Raw genomic sequence first — 18,210 nt, 5'->3', positions numbered from 1 at the left:
CCATCTTCTTTATACGTCTTTTTGTTTCGGTCCTACGTTTTGACTTATAAACGATGCTTTAAAGATTTATACGCATGCACATCTTATTATTCAAATGAAAATGATGGCTTTTTTGTATACGGCGTTCTAGCTAAGAAAAGTCGAAAATAGATTAAGTTTGATAACCAAGGTTATGTACTGCCATCAAAATCTTCAAAGAGATTTACCGAGAGATTAAGAATCTTGCAAGAAGACTTAATAAGCGCTTCACAAAACTTATGATTCTTTAGTTGCACTGAATCTCTCAGAATGTACTAGACTTGTAGACGCATAACTAATGTTCGTAAGGATTATGAGTGGATGACTCATTATGAATGCGGAATGATAGAAAACTGTAGAAGCCTTTATCGACATCGAATGTATGTGTTGGCAGAAACACACCTGCATGTGTACATGTGGATGTTGGTGTATTACTCAGGCTTAGCGTCATGCTGACCTAATAGATGTAATTATTTTAGAGTACTAGAGAGAGTTGAATATGGTGTGTGTGTGTGTGTGTTTTTATATATTGAGTCAAACTTGATGTGATTTATGTATTTCCTTTTCTACCAAGCACTTTGTCCTATAGGAACCGCGTCATCCTAAAACAGTCAAAACTAATTGATAACGTTATAGTTTATAGTGATTCGCATTATTGTGGATATATATGACTTCTTTTTTAGTTTTGAAGGTGATTTGGTAGATCCCTTTAGTTTTAGTGGACATTTGATACAGTACTTGATATCTCTGATAGAAAAGTCACTAAAAATGAGCTTTGAGAATGTTGAAACCTAATTGGTTGAGAGAATTAACAGCAATAAATTTAAATGATCCAATTGTTCACTTATAATTGGAAAAAAGAAAAAGATTTTTTTTTTTTAAATAAAAACTTAAAAGTGATTGGTTGGTAGAAAAAGCTACATAGGAGTCTGTGTTTTGTGTGGAATGAGAGAGCTCGGCCCGTACGTTAATCATGAAATGAGAAGACTCTTGCGCATTCTCTTAGTTCTTTTGATTTCATAGTTTTGTACATAAAGGATATAGTAATTTTTTAGATGTACAGCTTTTGATGTTTAGGATCTTATTAGGGGTATAATACGACTAAAAAAAATCAACAAAAAAATTAAGAAATAACCAATAAAAAAACATCAACAAAATGTGGTGTGTTGTATAAGGAGACACCAATGGTACATTGGCTTGTGATGAATACTATCATTATGACTGTCTACGTTTGATAAATGTGTTTGATGTTCTCACAAGTTTTTTCATAAGACTTCGCAATTAGTATTCTTGATTAGTTAGAAAATTTCTTCCTTTTGTTTGTCTACATTTGCTAGAACTAAAGATTGTCTCATACTCTCATATAGTAATATTAGATCACCAACTCTCCAATCACTATAATTGTTACAAATAAAAGTCTTGTCTTATTAAAATCGAATAACTCGCACATCTACAAAAATTCATTCATCATGTTTTGCATTGCTATTCGTGACCATTATAACTTTTATAAATTTAATTTAATAAAAAGAATTGAAATATAGATATATAAATTCGCATCATAAATATTCTAGCTATCAATTGTTGGCACGCGTTTATTTTTAATATTGAAATTTCTGTCTGTATATTATTGTGAGCCGATGTGTCACTTTATCTCCAAATGTTGATAAATATGACAATTATAATTGTTTTTAGCGAAACTATAAATTAATCAATTCAAAAGCTTGAAATAAGGTTCCAAACAAGGAACACATGTCATGGAATGTGGCATAGCCCCTATATAGAAATACATTATTATATAGAAAGGCACTTTTTTCTTTCCACCGAGCTCTAAACAGTAACGTCAATCTTGTCCGAAAGTTTTCTTTTTCCTTTTAATATAGTTAGGAAGTTTCAGATTTTTGATAATATTTGTGACGGGTTCACAAACGCAAATCATCTTCATCTCTCTCTAAATGTAACACATCTTTTAACTTATATACTGAGCCAATTAACCATCAACAATGCACATGCACTTGGTTCTTGTCAAAAATGTTCTATATCTCCAAAATTGTTAGTTTTATTGTATTTATTATCATTGGCTAGGAAGAGAAACAGAAAGGCAAAAGAATTAAAATATATATATATATATATATAGACAAACCGCTGTATTCTTATATTGTCATGGTCGGTGCATGCTTTACTATTCGAGTTCAACGAACTATACCAAACAAGATAAGAGTTCATGTATTTACTATGCAGAGATATAGTACCAGACTAAAGGTAGATGTATCTATATATATGTACACTAGAAGTAGACTCGCGCACTAACTTACACTTATTAAAATATTAAAAATTTTATATCGTGTGTTTCGATAAATTATGTTATGTTTATTATTTGTTTTGTTTTTAAATAAGTATTCTCGGTCACTTAAAATGAATGACTATTGATTACTTAAGCATTAAACTGAAATTTTTTGTTAATATGAAAGACTACTTTAAAATATTTAGTCTGTATTCATAGTATATAGAGCTCTTCATGTTTTGATGCACAATGAAGACGTACAAACACTTTTTACGTTGGAAAAACAACATTGATACGTATAAAATAAAATGCGGCTGAGCATGGACAATTTGTGTTAGTTTGTCCGCTTTTAACATAATCTATAAAATATCAATATCTTCTAAAACCAGACACCTCCAAAAAGGGCGAGACAATAGCTTAAATTTCTCGAATAACCTCTTCTTGAGCCAAAACTCATGCTCTTCCTTCATTCTCTGTGTAATTAATTCATTCTCTTTGTAATTAATTTCATTAATTAGATAACTAAATGTAGCGTAAATAATTTTGATATTTATATATTACCAGCATGCTTCACACATGCTTAAAACTTTTATTATTATAATTTGAATGTTTTAGCAATAAAATATTTTAATCTTAATGAATTATACAAATGACTTCAAATTCATTTGTGTTATAGAAGTAGAATTCTTTTTGTTTCTTGATTAATTGCATTTGGAAAAGAAAGTTCTCTGTTCGATATTTCTATATTTTTATCACGTACTTTATATCTATTGAACATACTAAATGCAAACTGAATTTTAGTTTAGAATTGAGTAATAAAATATTATTAATATATATTGATATATTATTATATCAAATAAAACTTGCTTTTTTTGTGTTACATTTTTCTGTTTAAATATATATATATATATATATGTTGTATTATACTCAAAATGACCAACGAAAAAGAGTAAAAACATACCATTGTATTATTGAGTTACTTTTTTTACTGTTAACTGCATAATAACCTATGAGAACATAAAACAATTGTTCACCAGATTTTTTTTTTCTTCTATGTTTTTATTTCTAAAAATCATGTAATGGATGGAAGAAGAGATAACTCAAATCTTCCTACTTCTCCAAGACATTGTTTTTCTCGCGCGTTCCCTCCGTCTCTCTAGAATGCAACTGCTATTAGCTTAGGGTGATCTTTGGATCTTTCAACTTGATGAACACGTGGTAGAGGTGAGTCTTGTTAAATGTGTATTAATGAAACTTGCAAACATGGTCAAATCCCATTGCCTTGCTCTGCTTGCGAGTAAGCACTATCATCACATCATCAACAATCGATCATGGCTAGGAAAAATAATGGAAGATATGAGAAGAGAAAAAAAGTGCATAGTATAACCCAAACAATAATGTTGTGAAAAAAATTAGATGTTAATTACATTTTTAGAAAATAATTAAGACTAAATTTTGTAAGAAAATAAAAACTGAATTAGGAAGAATCGCATGGCTTTGGAATCCCATATCATGAGTTATATATCACCTAGACGTCCAAATCTTCCTCGACTCTAAACCCTAAACCATCGCAAAACCTTTCTCATCAGAAGTCATAACCTATAAATAAAATAAAGAACTATGGAAATGGTTATCGAAAACAAAGTTAATAAATACATACAAACACAGTTGTAACGTTAAGGAACAAATTTAAAGTAATATTATTCGAAACAGTTAATATTTGTTTAAACTCATTTTCATGGGTAATACATACAAACACACTTGTATAAAATATAGAATGGGTAATAAGTAGCATAAATATTGTGACTAAGATATAAAATCTATTAGGGTTTATGAATTATGATAGAACTTTAAAAATTTTTAATTAAAATTTTATCAAATGGATCAAAAGAAAAATAAATTACAACATTGATATACAAAATAGGCATTCGAAACAACATTTACAAGTGAGAATATGTTATTTTCCTAAGACCTTCTTCATCTAACTCTTTCTAATAAATAACCACATTTCACATGTTCACTTCTATATAAACTCCAAAATTTCGACTCAACTTATTTATTTCAACACCTACAAATGTCACATAAAAGAAAAAGTTAAATATTACAAAATTTAGAAAATTATGTGAGAGGTAGAGTATGATGTTTGATGAAGATTTTGTCTAGTTTATAGATAAATTTGTAGTAGTATGAGAGGTTTTTTAGTTTTTTTTGGGGTCAAATATCATGAGAGTTATGGTTACATTTCAAAAAATAAATATACCATAGGTTTTGTCTGTATTTTTTGCTCTTTTTTTGTTTGTTTGTAAAACAGTAATTGTATTGCAATTAATACATTAAAGTGTATTCATATGATATTTTGAAATTATTTTAGAATAAATTGATTTGATCTTTTGGCAGAAAAAACTGTGAAACAAATATTATGATAACCACCATATTATATTTTTCCAAAATTATGATATTAATATTTAAATCTTTAATTATCAGAAATTTATTTTGTCCAAATTTATGATATTAATATTTAATTCTTTCTTATTTGCAAAATTATAATGTTATGGTAATTATATAAAATATTGATAAATGATACATATACAAAATTATAATGTTATGTTAATTATATAAAATATTGATAAATGATATCTATAGATAATTACTAAAAGGACATTGTATAAATGTCAATATATTTTTTAGGGGAAAAATATCATTTAAATTTAGTGAATATGAAAAATAATGTATGTACTTTCGAGAAAAATAAATTAAAAGAATTTAATAATTGAGAATTGAGAACAGATGTCGAAAATATATGCACCCAAATGTCGTCGCGTTATGCCAAAACCTTCTCATATTATATAAGATATATAAGAATTAATCAACTTCGCTACTAGTACTTATAACATACATATATTTATAGTCAACTAACGTAAAGTTACACAGATATGCTAAAATAATAGTCAATGGCAAATATTATTGGTATGTATGATCCGTTTGTTTCACATAGCTCTTAATCCACTATCAAAATATAGGACCCATAGTTTAACGTCGAATTGTTATTGGTTAATCGAATATCGTAATGGTGCGTTTGTGTACGTACGTTGGTAATTAAGTTGTACATGGTGAATAATTAAGGAAGTGGAGATTGGTGGAGAGACATAACTGGATGGGGCAGGCAGATAATGATGATAATGTCTTCCATAATGGCCCATCCAATATCTTTTTATCGTGACACATGATATCCTCTCACCAAATTCCTTGAATAAGAATTTAAAATTATTATCTTAAACAAAAATAATATAGGAATAAAATAAATAAAAAATATATATATACCACAATATAAATATGTCATATAAAATTTGTGTATTAAAGTACAATACATTTCATATACTCTGATGAACACTCACCTAACCATTTCACCTTTTTGGGTATAATATAAAGTAAAGTTTGATCTTATAATCGTCGCATATACTAAGCGCATATATATTAATAAAGTTTATGTGAAAATGTGTCATTATTAACCTCAGAATTGATATATAATTTTTATTGAGATGGGTGAAATAGTAAAAAGATCACCACCAAATATATAACAAACAATTACTAAAAATTTGTCAAAATAAAACGAAAAATTAATCATTTAAACACGGCGGCAGGATATATTGGATCCACAATTTCATGACACAAAACATAAGTTTAGTTTGCTTTATAAAAAAAACATCTTTAATGATTCGGATTTTGTCGAAATGCTATACTAATCCAGACCCCCACATGAGAACTAGGTTGCATCTGTCTCCATAGATATGGAGTTTGTTACCTTTATACTCGTGAATGGAAGCTTTGTAATAGAAGACAGTGACTATTCTTAATCGAACAATATAATGTATCATGGTATTGAGACAAAGTGCTCGAAGTTAGTTACTATTACAAAGTCTCCTGATGAGTGATGAGATGAGTGATGAGTAGTCTTCTTTCTCCAACCGTTATGACAAGTTTGGCTTGCTTTGAGCTTATTTTCATAATCTAAAACAATTCTAAGATAGGCTGATTAACGCTTCTAAATTAAGAATTGTTGATGTTTTTTTTGTAAACTCCTTCGATTTGACAACCAATCGAAGAGTTTTCTTAATATATATATATATATAGTTGATAAATAAATGTCATCTGGCTAGTGGCTCAAGAAAAAGGTTTTACATAATGGACCTTAAAAAATGATGCTTCAAACAGAGCGGCCCACGCTATTCTATCTATCTATACCAAGCACCACAACATGAGACAATAGGTGCATAATCCCAAAAAGAAGGATCAAGATACACAGTTTTGCATCTCTTTTAGTTTTCGGCCAAGGCTTTATCAGATATGTTCTCTATGTAAAACCAACACTAAGCCCATGTATTGCCGCTTGTGCTTGTTTGGACAAAACTGAAGATAACATTGACACAGAACAACCAAAACGGTGATCTCAAATATTTTCATCGTTTGACACATTGTCTCAAACTTGGTTGTTGCTAAACCAAACCGTGTGACCAGTGAAAGGTAAGGTAAAACATTTTGTATTTGATGAAAGATTAATTTTGGGAAATGATAGGAGGTCTTATAAAAACAAATGTTACAAAAAAGACAACAACTCAATGAGTAAAACAGAAAAGGGGTAGCTCCAGAGATCAAACACTCAACAATAGATTTTATGAAAGCAAAACAGAGTCGCATGAAACGCTCTGCTTATCTCATTAGGCCTTGGCAGTTTCACCCTCGGTTTCCCAGAAAGCCGTTTTCTTTCCGGTTTTGGATACCGTCTGCAAAACAGCGTCCGGCTGCACGTTGCCTTTCACCGTCACTTTCTGCTCCTTTATATCCACATCAAACGACTCCACGCCTGAAAAATGAAACACATATTGAAGAGATGATGAACATGCTTTTGAAATCAAAGCAAAAGACTGAAAACATTGCAGATTACGCGAGATTGACAATCTCAAAATGCTTTAAAGTGAGATGGGTTTTAAAGCATTTTGAGTCACACCATAACATCAATTAGCCAAAGAGGGAAAAAAAAAACTAACCTTCCATTTTCCCAAGGACTCTTTCACAGCTCCAACACATCATCCCTCACATGTCATAGCCACTCTGAGAACAACGGTCTAAAAAAAAACAAGACATAACTAACACACAGCTTAACACTTATGTACAACATAGATCAAACGAACAAGACAGAAACTTTCAAACAGCTCTAGCGGTCTATCCTACACAAGAATCAGATTCAGCTAATAAAAGTAAACCTACCCTTTGAAACACAGAATTCATATCTCAAAACCAAACACAAGACACCACACCCCTTTTTCTTCAGATTCAAGATCTGTGTTCCTCACTAGTATTTGACCCAATCAAGTTCTCAAGTCTAGTCATTTGAATAGATTTGATGCAACCACGGATCATTGTTACGGAAAATTATTCACAAATCATATGTAGATCGATCGAACAGAGAAAGAACCCAAATAAGATCAGACCCTCGATTGTAAAATTTGAAACCCTAGTCGAATCACGATATAGGAACAATCTTTATAACAAATCAGAACATGAAACTGGAATTTCAAAGAAAGAGCGATTGAAGTTACCTGAGACATAGCTTATTGAAGTTACCTGAGACATAGCTTCCTGTAAGAGAGAGAGAGAGACAGAGATAAAAATATTGATGAGCTTTTTAAAAAAAAACTACTCCCTCCAATCGTGAATACCTTTCGTTATAATTTTTTTTTTTTGTCAAAATATATGACGTTCTCATTTACCCATATAACTATCACTCTAAAATGACTTATTTACTCTTCTATTATTTTTAGTCAACAAATTCAGAATTCTATGTGTTGTTTAATGAGTGACTCTAGATATTGTTAACAATTGACTATATTTAATATTTATGTATCTTTCTACGTGTATGACACAATATAAAGTTTCCATCATTGCTTCTTCTTTTTAACAATACACAAAAATTATAAAATCAAACAAAATGAAAAAAGAGGAAAGTCAAGAGAAGGAAGAGCTACCTGTTTACACGATTTATTATCGTGTCAAACGTGATTTCGATCTAAACAAACTGTTTTTCTACGATGAAGGAGAATTTAACCCTGATCTTACAACTGGAGAAGAAGAAGTTGTACTCCAGATGTTGAGGATTTACTTTTCAAATTTCTTCTAAATTCAGATAAGAATTTTTATTGTATTGTTGTTACAAGTTATTTTGGTAATAAAAAATATGTGAAATATAATTTCACATTTCTATCTTTTACTAGTACAATATTTATTTTATTTCATACAAGTTCATTTTAGATTTTTAGTTACAGCATTATAAAGCTGTTTTGAAAATTTTTTCATTATTTTGAATTGTTCTCTTCACTTGTACGTAGTATCATTGACCAAATGGCCATAATAAACAAAACACGATACTTGTAGCATTTGAATAATTTTAGAACAAAACTTATTTCAGAAAAATAAACCCATAAAAACTGAAAAATAGAAAAACCTCCAACAAAGAGTCCAAAAATTTAAATACATAAACTCATGAAGACGATAATGCTAGAGTATCCATGACGTTTTGGACAAGCGAAACATCACAACTTATTTGAAGAGGAAGACGATTTTCCCTATCAAGTGTAGATTTTTTCATATGTGGGATTTTATATTTGTTTGATCCTCCAATTTTCATGATCTCTTTCATGCATAATTTGAGAGTCAAAAAAATATAATTTACTTTTTTTTGTTGGATATTCTTCAAATGATTCCTCCACAGCATGAATAAGATCTTCTACGGTTTTGGGGCATGTCTTGTGTTGCAGTGACTGAATGGCACTAAAAAATCCAAGATCTAAAATATTTAGATCCGGTGAATTGGAAGGTTGACACATCAGACGTATATCAAAACCATTTTTAGAAGCAGCTTCTTGAAATTCTTTATCGTCACACTCAACATGTGTTCTTGCATTGTCTTGTTGGATGAAAATAGTCTTCCCTCGATCTTCAATTGGCCATCTTTCATAAATTATCGGAATAACTTTTTCAATCAAACATGCTTTGATATCTTCTCTTTTCACAGAATTTGAAGCTTTTACCTCTAGAGTTCCAGCATCTCTATTCTTGCTTCGCCTCTTAGCAGGTTCCATAGTAACAAAAGGAAACACTCCTATTTTTCCAGAAAATGTCTCGTTTCCTTCTTCGTCAAATCTCGGTCGAGCCATCGCTGCTAGAAACATAACTTTTCCAATATAATTCTTACTTTGACATGTGCGATGTGGCACTTCTTCCTCGGGAAGTAAATAATACTTCTCTGTTTTCTTCGTCATATAAAACCATTTTTCATCAATATGTACAATATTGTACATATCAACAAATTTTGGTCCATGAATCAAAGTATCTTTCTCCAACATCGAGACACAAAACTTCAGCCTAGCTTTCATATTCTCATCCTTTAAACTTGGTTTAATGGCATTTGTATGACGTCGAATCGTACCTTCTTTGACATGCCTATGCAATGTTGACTGAGCAATACCCAAACCCATTGAAAGCGATCGAAGTGTTGTTCTCTTGTGAAATGGAATCTCCTGCACTTGATCCAAATCAAGCGTGATTCTCTTCCGGCCACAACGTCCTGATTTTTTGTGGGAGACATTAACTTTTTCACCATTAGACGTATCTTTTGCTTGTTTCCAAATTCGTTGCACTGTTCGAATAGAAACCAAAAATAATTCAGAAACTTCTCGAGTAGTAAACTTTTTTAATTTCCCATCTTGACTTCTCTCTAACAGAGCATTATATATCGCCCGCCATTCTGTGTTTGAAAGATTTCTATTGGTTCCATGCATTAGCTCCACTCCATCCATCTCTGCAGTTTAATTTTAAAAATTAAGAAATTAAAACATTAAAAATACTACAGCATTTTCAAGTACCAACTTTTGTTTACACGTACCATAGAAATATTTTAAATACATGGAGTAGTAAAATTTCTCTTTACGTATACATGGAGTAGTAAACGACAAAATTTCACAAATACAATGACAAAACAAAACAAAATTAATTTAAATCCTGAAAATTAATACCTGGATCTATTTCAGGAAGAGATTCGTTGGAGGCTATTGGATTATTGACGATTGCAATATCGTCACCTTCAGTATTGGAGAATTCCTCATTGATTGGGGTTTTATTAAGATCAAACAAAAACTCATTTTCACTGGCGATACAAGGAAGATTCAGATCTAAAGTAGAATTCATGATGAATGAAATTGTGATTCATGTCCTTTCGTTTTACGGATATATATACAAGCATCATTAGTGATCACTAGTTTCAGATTTGGCTCCAATACTAATTTTAATTTTTGTTTTGGCTCCATGTTCAAATTTTTAGAAGAATTTTAACAACAAAATCTTCTTTGTTACGTGTATTAATTCATTTGCATATCAAAAACACATAATTTTGACTACAACTGCATGCAAATTTATGCACTTATGAAATTATTAAGAATAAAGAAGATTGGGATCAGCAGCAATATTTGACTAAATAATGATTAGACACTATTTATATTTATTACAGTGAATATGAAGAAACAAAACTGGAAGTTACAATAATAGTCTTTACACAAACCTCCTTAATTTGTGTGAAATTTATAAAATGACAGGTATTCAGGATTGGAGTGAGTAGTATCGATATATACTATTAATTATTTAAAATAATAAAAATAATCTATAAGGACAAGGAAATCATGAGACAAGAGTTTAAAAATCCATCTGAGTAGTTAGTTCCTCTTTCCGCGAGGAGGTGTGAATACTAGTATAATTATAATCTTGATTGCCCTGAAGATTAAAGCCGTGAGAGCGTAATAGAGAGCATCAAGCATGTTCTTGTAAAGCAAACCCGTACGTGTTGGGGTCAAACACTTCAGAGGAAGACTCAAACAGGCAAGACATAATCCAAAGACACATATTGTTTGGAGGATCTCTGTAAGCGTAGCGTAGTACGTACTGTAGTAGTACGGATAAAGAAGATCGATCATGCTGCAAGGAATTCAAGCATTGGTCTCAAGAAATACGCGTAGCTGCTGTTGAATTCTCCAGCAGGAGGAGGGAAGATCTACACTCTAGAGAGAACCCCAAGGGAAAGAGGCGTCGATCGAAACCTTGATTCTTTTACTCCCACCGACTTTTCGCAGAGCTGTTAACACATTCTGCATCGAAAGATGAAGCATTAATTGATGTGTGGATCATCAGTATATTCAGCTCCAACGGTAATGTAAGTGTCAGTGATATTGGTCGCTGGATAGTATCTATGGTAAGATGCTGTTCTTGAGCCACGTGTCTACATTTGTTTGGGATTGTGAGAAAGCTAGCGTTGAGATCAGTGTTTGGAACTCCAATCATAACCTCAGTGCTTGTGTTTCCAAATGTTTTAAGGACTTGAGAATCGTAATCGTAGTTTCTGACGTATTCGATGTTGTGCTGTTGAATCAAACTAAGGGCTGTGTTATATGCAATGATTACTAAGTAAGCTTAACCCCAAGAACTAGACTTGAGAAAAAACTAAGTCATCTCGGAAAATGAAGTAAAGAGAGAGGAAGAGGAATCCCCAAATGAACATATGTAGTAAAAACCATTACTTTTACGCTTAATCCAATTATACAGCATACTTATGTTAAAAGACCACTGAAAGCCCTCTTCAAATCCAACATTTTTTCCTAATAAGCCAAGCCCCCACACAAGTACACAACACTCCAAAGAAAATGTCAAGTCAGCAGCTTTCTGAAAACCCTTTCTTGCTTCTTTCTTTAGAAAAAGAAGAAAATTTGTGAGGAGGTTCAGAGATCAATTTCAAACTTATACGTGTTTTTTTATTTCACATAAACATTTTTATCATACACTTGGTGATCAAAACAGAGTAACGTACGTGAAAGAGCTTTCGAGAAAGAAAAACCAAATTTGGGTCACTATCTAGTTGTTATATTATATACATTAGGAATGAACTTAAAAGATTTAAGAAAACAAGGGTATATAGTTCGTTCTGTTGTTAATTTGAGATTGGGATGGGCAAGATGCAGATAAAGGTAAGAATGAATGATTGCAATTTCCTCCAACTAAATCGGTCCTCTCAAGTCTCGACTCATTAACAAAACATCAATAAACGATGTCTCTAACAACCAAACAATAAATGTTTATTTTCACCAGCGAACAGATTCACTGGAAGATCCTAATGTTAGGTGAAAGATACTACAAACTATAGTTTGTCCGGCTATCGATGAAAGCTTGTGTTGATGGTTCCCTTCCAAGAAAACTGGTGAGAAGTTCCATTGGTTCTTTGCCTCCTCCTGGGGCCAACACCTTGTAAGAAAGTAGTTGTCAGTTCTTTTTACACTCACGGACCACTAAATCAAAGGTAAAAACAACGTATACGCTTCTCACTTTGTCTCTGAACTGCAAGCCGGCATACAGATTCGGATGTCCATCCCCAAATTTTGAAGCAAATATATCAGCAGCATACACCTGCAGAAAGAAAACGGATTCTCAGACGAGGATCATGGAAAGTGGGGATCACCATTCACCACAGTGCAAATCAATCATACCTCACTCCATAAACGACTGTAGCATGTTGCTTCAGAGCCAATTACAGCACGTGTGAAACATGAAGCAGGGTTGGTTCCTTCCACCGCTGGTAGCCCTATCATTACCTATATATATATAAATAGATTACAGAGAGACTAGTAGTATAAGACAATTTATTCGCCGTAAAAAGAATAGATTGCTTTGAGAGTATCTGCTTTTACCTTTGGATGAAGACTCCTGATTAGCTGCAGTAAGTCAGCATTGTCGTCCGAATATATTATTTGATCAAATTGACCTGGTCATCCATATTTCAAGCATCACTAGTCAATACCACAATTTACCCGCTAGTACACTTTTTTAGTTAAATTCTGCTTCCTCTAATGCATAATAAGAACCACAATCTACTAGTCTTACTAATAAACCATTTATCCTAAGATTGTGAGGAATTGATACTTCAGTGAATAAACCTACGATAAAGTCAAAATGAAAAGGTATATAAACACAACTAAAAGTCAATTAAGACATGTGCAGAGATGTCTCACAGTATAATATCTCCTGAAGCGACTTTAGTGCAGAGAAAGAATATCGCCAACGTTTGAGTGTTTTGCAGACTTCATCCACAAGTGGCTTGGTGATATCCTGCAGGTCCAACGGATCAAATAAAGCAGTCACAGTCTAGAAGGGCAACAGGAATAAATCCCAGGTTAAAACAAATTATTATGACTAGTCTACCAAAAGAACAATTGTGAATAATATAGTCGTGAGAAGCACTCACCTGACGATAACCTGATATTAACTTCAACGAGAAACTCTCGTAACACCTAGAGATACCAGAGTCATATTCCGCCTATAAGGATTTAATGTTGATACAGAAAGACTTTAAGAAAAAAATATCAGTTTACTTGCCAGTTTTCCAATAACTGAGAAGGGATCTCCCGAAAGTCAGGGTCAACACGTAGGCCAGAGAATCTAGCAAATGAAGCACGATTGCAGATATGTTGGACCTATTTACCAATGGTTCGCAAGGAAAATCAGCTCATAACATCCTCTGATATATACAAAAGATACCAACAGAATTTATTCTGCTGTTCCAGGTAACCAATTTCACGTACCACATGGCCAAACTCATGAAAAAGATTAACCACCTCAGAGAATCCCAATGGCACAGCTTCACCACTACCATCCTTCGCAAACTGTGCAATAAGCAACGCTACAGGAATCTGGAGACAGAAACAAAATAAATGCCAAATAAGAATACTACAACGTTAAAATACATCCACATGAGATCACAAGATCGATTTATATTTTGAGTTGCATGATACTTCGACATAAAGGTCCGACATGGTTGTAGGATTGTCACCTGACATGCACCATTGGAGAACAGTGCGTTATTCTGAAGAGCCACCACACAGCTGTGACTACATTTTCCTTCCCTGTCCAACAAAATTATTCTTTCAACTCAAAATGAGACGGAGGCTCTAAAAGTAAAGAGGAGGATGAAGTAAGGTCGATAGTGGACCTTGTAAACATGTCAAGATAGAAATATCCTAAAAGCTTTCCAGATCCGGAGTCAAAGACGGCAAAAGCTCGAACATCATGATACCAGACATCAACTTCTGTAACCTCCTCAATTTTTATCCCTGCATGGCGAAATCATAAAGGTGGTCAGCAAGCTATGACGAGGATGAAATCAATGGATAGTAAATAATCTCAAGCCACATAAGCAAAGCAGAAATTTAATAAGACCCAAAATATTTTATAGAGTACAGACGTAAACTCACCAAAAAGGTCCTGACATATTTTAAAGATCCCGGAAAGGACCAAACTGACAGGAAAATATTGCCGGATATCTCCAAAATCAAGATCAAACTGCAATTCCTCTACCCTCTTTATGTAATATAATAGATCTTCTACGCCAAACGGAATTTCCCCTTCTTCTTTACTCTGATATTAAAAACCCAGTTAGTTAATTAGTGAGAACGGCATCACTTATTATTATATAATACCGACATTATATTACCTTCAAGTCTTTCAAAATGGAAAACTCTCTAATAGCCAAGTCAGTTAAACTGGACGAGATGTCCTCCAGGAACCTGATCACCTGGCATAAGAAGGGCGTCAGTACAAACGAGTAATGAATAATGATAAACTAATCACTTAAGGGTTCTTCACAAACCCTCATTGATGTCTTTGACATCCTGCGATCAAGAGCATAATCTGCGAAGTGTGCATAACCAAGGACGCGAGCTAATCTATGGCGTGACTGAACCTACAGAGACAAGAATAGTACAAAGTTCACTGATTAAAATGTGCTGCAGGCTTCTGTCAAGGGTTTCTAGAATAGACACAAGTACCAATCTTTGTAACACTGGAATATTGGCATCTCCACATCTCTTTCCATATGCCATAGCCACCGTCTTCCTTGTCTTGGCTATCTGCAAAATTTAAAACAAGAGCCAAAACTTTTTCAAAGACAGATTCTAATGCATTGGCATGGACATAGAGAGTGATGTTGAAATTATTCCTGGTCATTTAAAAAAGCCAGTATTAAGAATTGGCAAGTAACTGCCACCTTTTCTGTGGCATGGCAATCAACAAGGACCATGGAAATCCTTACCTTACACAACTCTAGAATAGCTGCAACGTGACAACTTTCCAAGGTGAGCTTCAATTCTTTATTTTGAGTTTTTTCCAAACTCTGCAGGAGAAAGTGCAGAAATGAGAAATAGTTCAGAAAAGCCATGTCCGAAACAGACAATATCACAAAATGTGGAATAAACACCTGAAGAAATTCTAGAGGCAAACCAGCAAGGTCATCCTCAGTAAAAAAGAGACAAGAAGTATCTTCATTTAAATTCTGAATGTATCGCAAGCTAAGCTCATCAATTTCATTTGTTAGTCGCTCAACTTCCTGTCTTTTTACTGCAGTAAGGTTCAGACCATTGTCCTCAAAGTCTCTAACCTGTCACTGATAAAACAGAAATCAATAATTTGGTTCAATTCAAACAGCTTAGTAAAGTGAAAAGAAGTCTGCAAGCAACTCTTGAAAATGTGCTATGAAAAGGAAGCTCATTATTCCAACTGAAAGAAGCTCATGAATGCAAAATTCTCTGGTCCAACTCTTAAAGAGCGCTATATGATAGTCCATGAGAATAAGAATACTTTAAATATCAATAGTACAAAATCATGGACCAAGAAATTAGATATTAGAATTGATAACAACTATGCTAAGGATGACAGATGAACTAAATAATTCCAGTTGTTAGAATATGTTTATGGTTAAGGCACTACATTGCATTAGCAGAAGGAATGTAATATAGTAGTAATGTCTGAGACAGTGAAAGCCTTGAGAACAATATATAAGAGGACCACATGATTCAATTTTCCTTACCAGACACTGTAGGTAGCATTTAGCTTCCGGTGCTATTGACTCTCCCTTTGCAGCATAAATTTTGATAATCCGGTAAACATCTTCACGTTTTCTGATAAGCTTGCACAAAGAAATGATCATCAATTTTCATATAAAGTGAATCAGACAAAGAAAAACAACATTTCATTACTCATCAGAGTCCAATTTCACCTGCAAGAAAGAATATGAGCGTCGATTTTCTGCTCAGCTTCAGCACTAGCTTTACGAACACTATCGTGAGGCGATAACATCTTAGGAAACACACAGCATTGTATAAGCGAGAGTTGTCTAGCTTCCAATTCAGCCAACGGCAATACAACATTCTCATAAGAGAGCTACAAAAAGCATTTGAATCAACTCAGAAACAAAAAAAAAAAAAAAAAAAAAAAAAAAAACAATTTCCATATCAATTTAGCGTTTCCCCCAAACTTCTTAATCCAGTAATTTTTTTTCAAAATACCTTATCTAAAGCAACCAAAGCAACGGAATCATGAACTCGCGTAGACTTGTGAATAATTTCGTCAGCTAACTCGAGAATCTCCTTCGCGGATAGGTTAACACAAACAGTATCACAACCAGGAAGACCTAGAATTAACAATTAATAAAGGTAAGCATTGTGAAATTCGAATTCGTGAAACGCGGAATCTGAAAGGAAGAACGAGAAGTGAGAGAGAGTGCCTTTCTTCTTCGATTTTTGCTTGTGGGAATTGAAAGCGAAGACGGCGAAACTAACGGCGAGTCCTAGAAGACCGGCGGTTCCGGTGAGGGTTACAAGGTTTAGCTTCTTCTTCTTAGGATTAGATCCTTCCATTTTCTTGTCGTTTCCTTCGTTTTCCGTCATTTTACCTCTGCTGTGTTTTCTCGAGAAAGGGAAAAAAAGAAAGAAAAAAAAAAGAGCGACTGCGAGGGAAAAGCCTCTCGCTCGCTGATGGACCGACCCAAGGAAGAAAGTGAGACCGGGAGACTGAAAAAATCTATTTCCTTAATTCATTTTCTTAAAAAAATATTAATGATTAATAGATCATTCAAACATATAAATATAAATTAAAATACAGAATCTACTAAGAGTACAAATAAATTTAAAAATATATATTTAAAAAAGAAGAAGCAAATGTATTGATTTTATAAATAAATTCAAGTAAATAATATGAAAATTTATTTCAAATCATCACGTATTTCAAATTCAAAAAGAAAATTGAAATAAATAATGTCATATTTTTAATTAAATCATGATACATGTCACTAGGAATCTAAAACTTTTAAACACAATAATATCAGAGTAAAAAACCAAAAAAATACTACAACTGATTAATAAATTTCATGATCATCTTAAACTAATGTATTTTTGTTTTTTCAATGTATAGTTTTCTTTTAATATATTTTTCAAAAAATAGTAATTGTGATTCTTTCTGTTTAAAATTAGTAAATTACTCTTTCATTTTATTTTTTTATATACCTTTTCAAAAAAAAAAAACTGTAGGATTTTTACTTTTAGGATTTGTGTTTACTGTATGATTCCTTTTAATTAATATACTTTTAATTAAAAAAATGTAGGATTTTTAATTTATTGTATTTTTTAATTTTTTACATATATCAAAATTTTATCTAGATTTACACATATCACGTTCACATAAGTTTTTAACTTTGAAAAGTAAGTTTTTTTTTTGTTTTGCCAACAAAAGTAAGCTTTATATAATAAGATAAAGTTCAATTTTAATTTTTGGAATACAAACTTTTTATATTTTTTTAATAAATAAAATCCCCTTTAGTGATAATTAAGCATATTATGTGAATGAGTAATATGTAAAAAAACGTTTTCTGGAATGATTTTGGCATTTTATAAATACAGTAAAACCTCTATAAATTAATAATATTGGGACCATAAAAATCTATTAATTTATAGAGGTTTTAATTTCTCGATAAATTAGAGAGACTTTCCTAA

At 32.3% G+C, this 18,210-nt stretch overlaps 1 protein-coding gene and 2 pseudogenes across 3 annotated transcripts; all 3 read right to left on the bottom strand.

The window, feature by feature from the left end:
- Positions 1 to 6,821: 6,821 nt before the first annotated feature.
- Positions 6,822 to 7,937, bottom strand: LOC104750569 (copper transport protein ATX1-like; annotated as a pseudogene). The gene is made up of 3 exons (XR_015584972.1): positions 7,897 to 7,937; positions 7,345 to 7,422; positions 6,822 to 7,160 (listed from the first exon to the last, which is right to left on the bottom strand). The product of XR_015584972.1 is annotated as a copper transport protein ATX1-like (transcript).
- Positions 7,938 to 8,834: 897 nt separating this feature from the next.
- Positions 8,835 to 10,540, bottom strand: LOC147925683 (uncharacterized; annotated as a pseudogene).
- A 1,818-nt stretch (positions 10,541 to 12,358) lies between these two features.
- Positions 12,359 to 17,361, bottom strand: LOC104750568 (putative thimet oligopeptidase). 2 transcript variants are annotated; one of them, XM_010472381.3, is made up of 20 exons: positions 16,947 to 17,361; positions 16,729 to 16,853; positions 16,440 to 16,603; positions 16,251 to 16,341; positions 15,642 to 15,821; positions 15,477 to 15,557; positions 15,214 to 15,294; positions 15,036 to 15,128; positions 14,880 to 14,960; positions 14,641 to 14,803; positions 14,379 to 14,499; positions 14,220 to 14,292; positions 13,972 to 14,079; positions 13,766 to 13,863; positions 13,635 to 13,680; positions 13,402 to 13,498; positions 13,081 to 13,154; positions 12,880 to 12,984; positions 12,719 to 12,799; positions 12,359 to 12,637 (listed from the first exon to the last, which is right to left on the bottom strand). In XM_010472381.3, the coding sequence occupies exons 1-20, from the start codon at positions 17,107 to 17,109 to the stop codon at positions 12,527 to 12,529; spliced, it is 2,136 nt and encodes a 711-aa protein (XP_010470683.1). In that variant the 5' UTR covers positions 17,110 to 17,361; the 3' UTR covers positions 12,359 to 12,526. The 2 variants fall into 2 exon arrangements, with proteins under 2 accessions (XP_010470683.1, XP_087348298.1); XM_087492172.1 differs by having other exon boundaries at positions 16,251 to 16,349; positions 16,947 to 17,208.
- Positions 17,362 to 18,210: the final 849 nt, after the last annotated feature.

The sequence above is a fragment of the Camelina sativa genome, chromosome 16, assembly GCF_030686135.1.
Source record: "Camelina sativa cultivar CO46 ecotype springtype chromosome 16, ASM3068613v1".
Lineage (NCBI taxonomy): Eukaryota > Viridiplantae > Streptophyta > Magnoliopsida > Brassicales > Brassicaceae > Camelina > Camelina sativa.
This window is presented reverse-complemented; position numbering and strand designations above follow the sequence as displayed.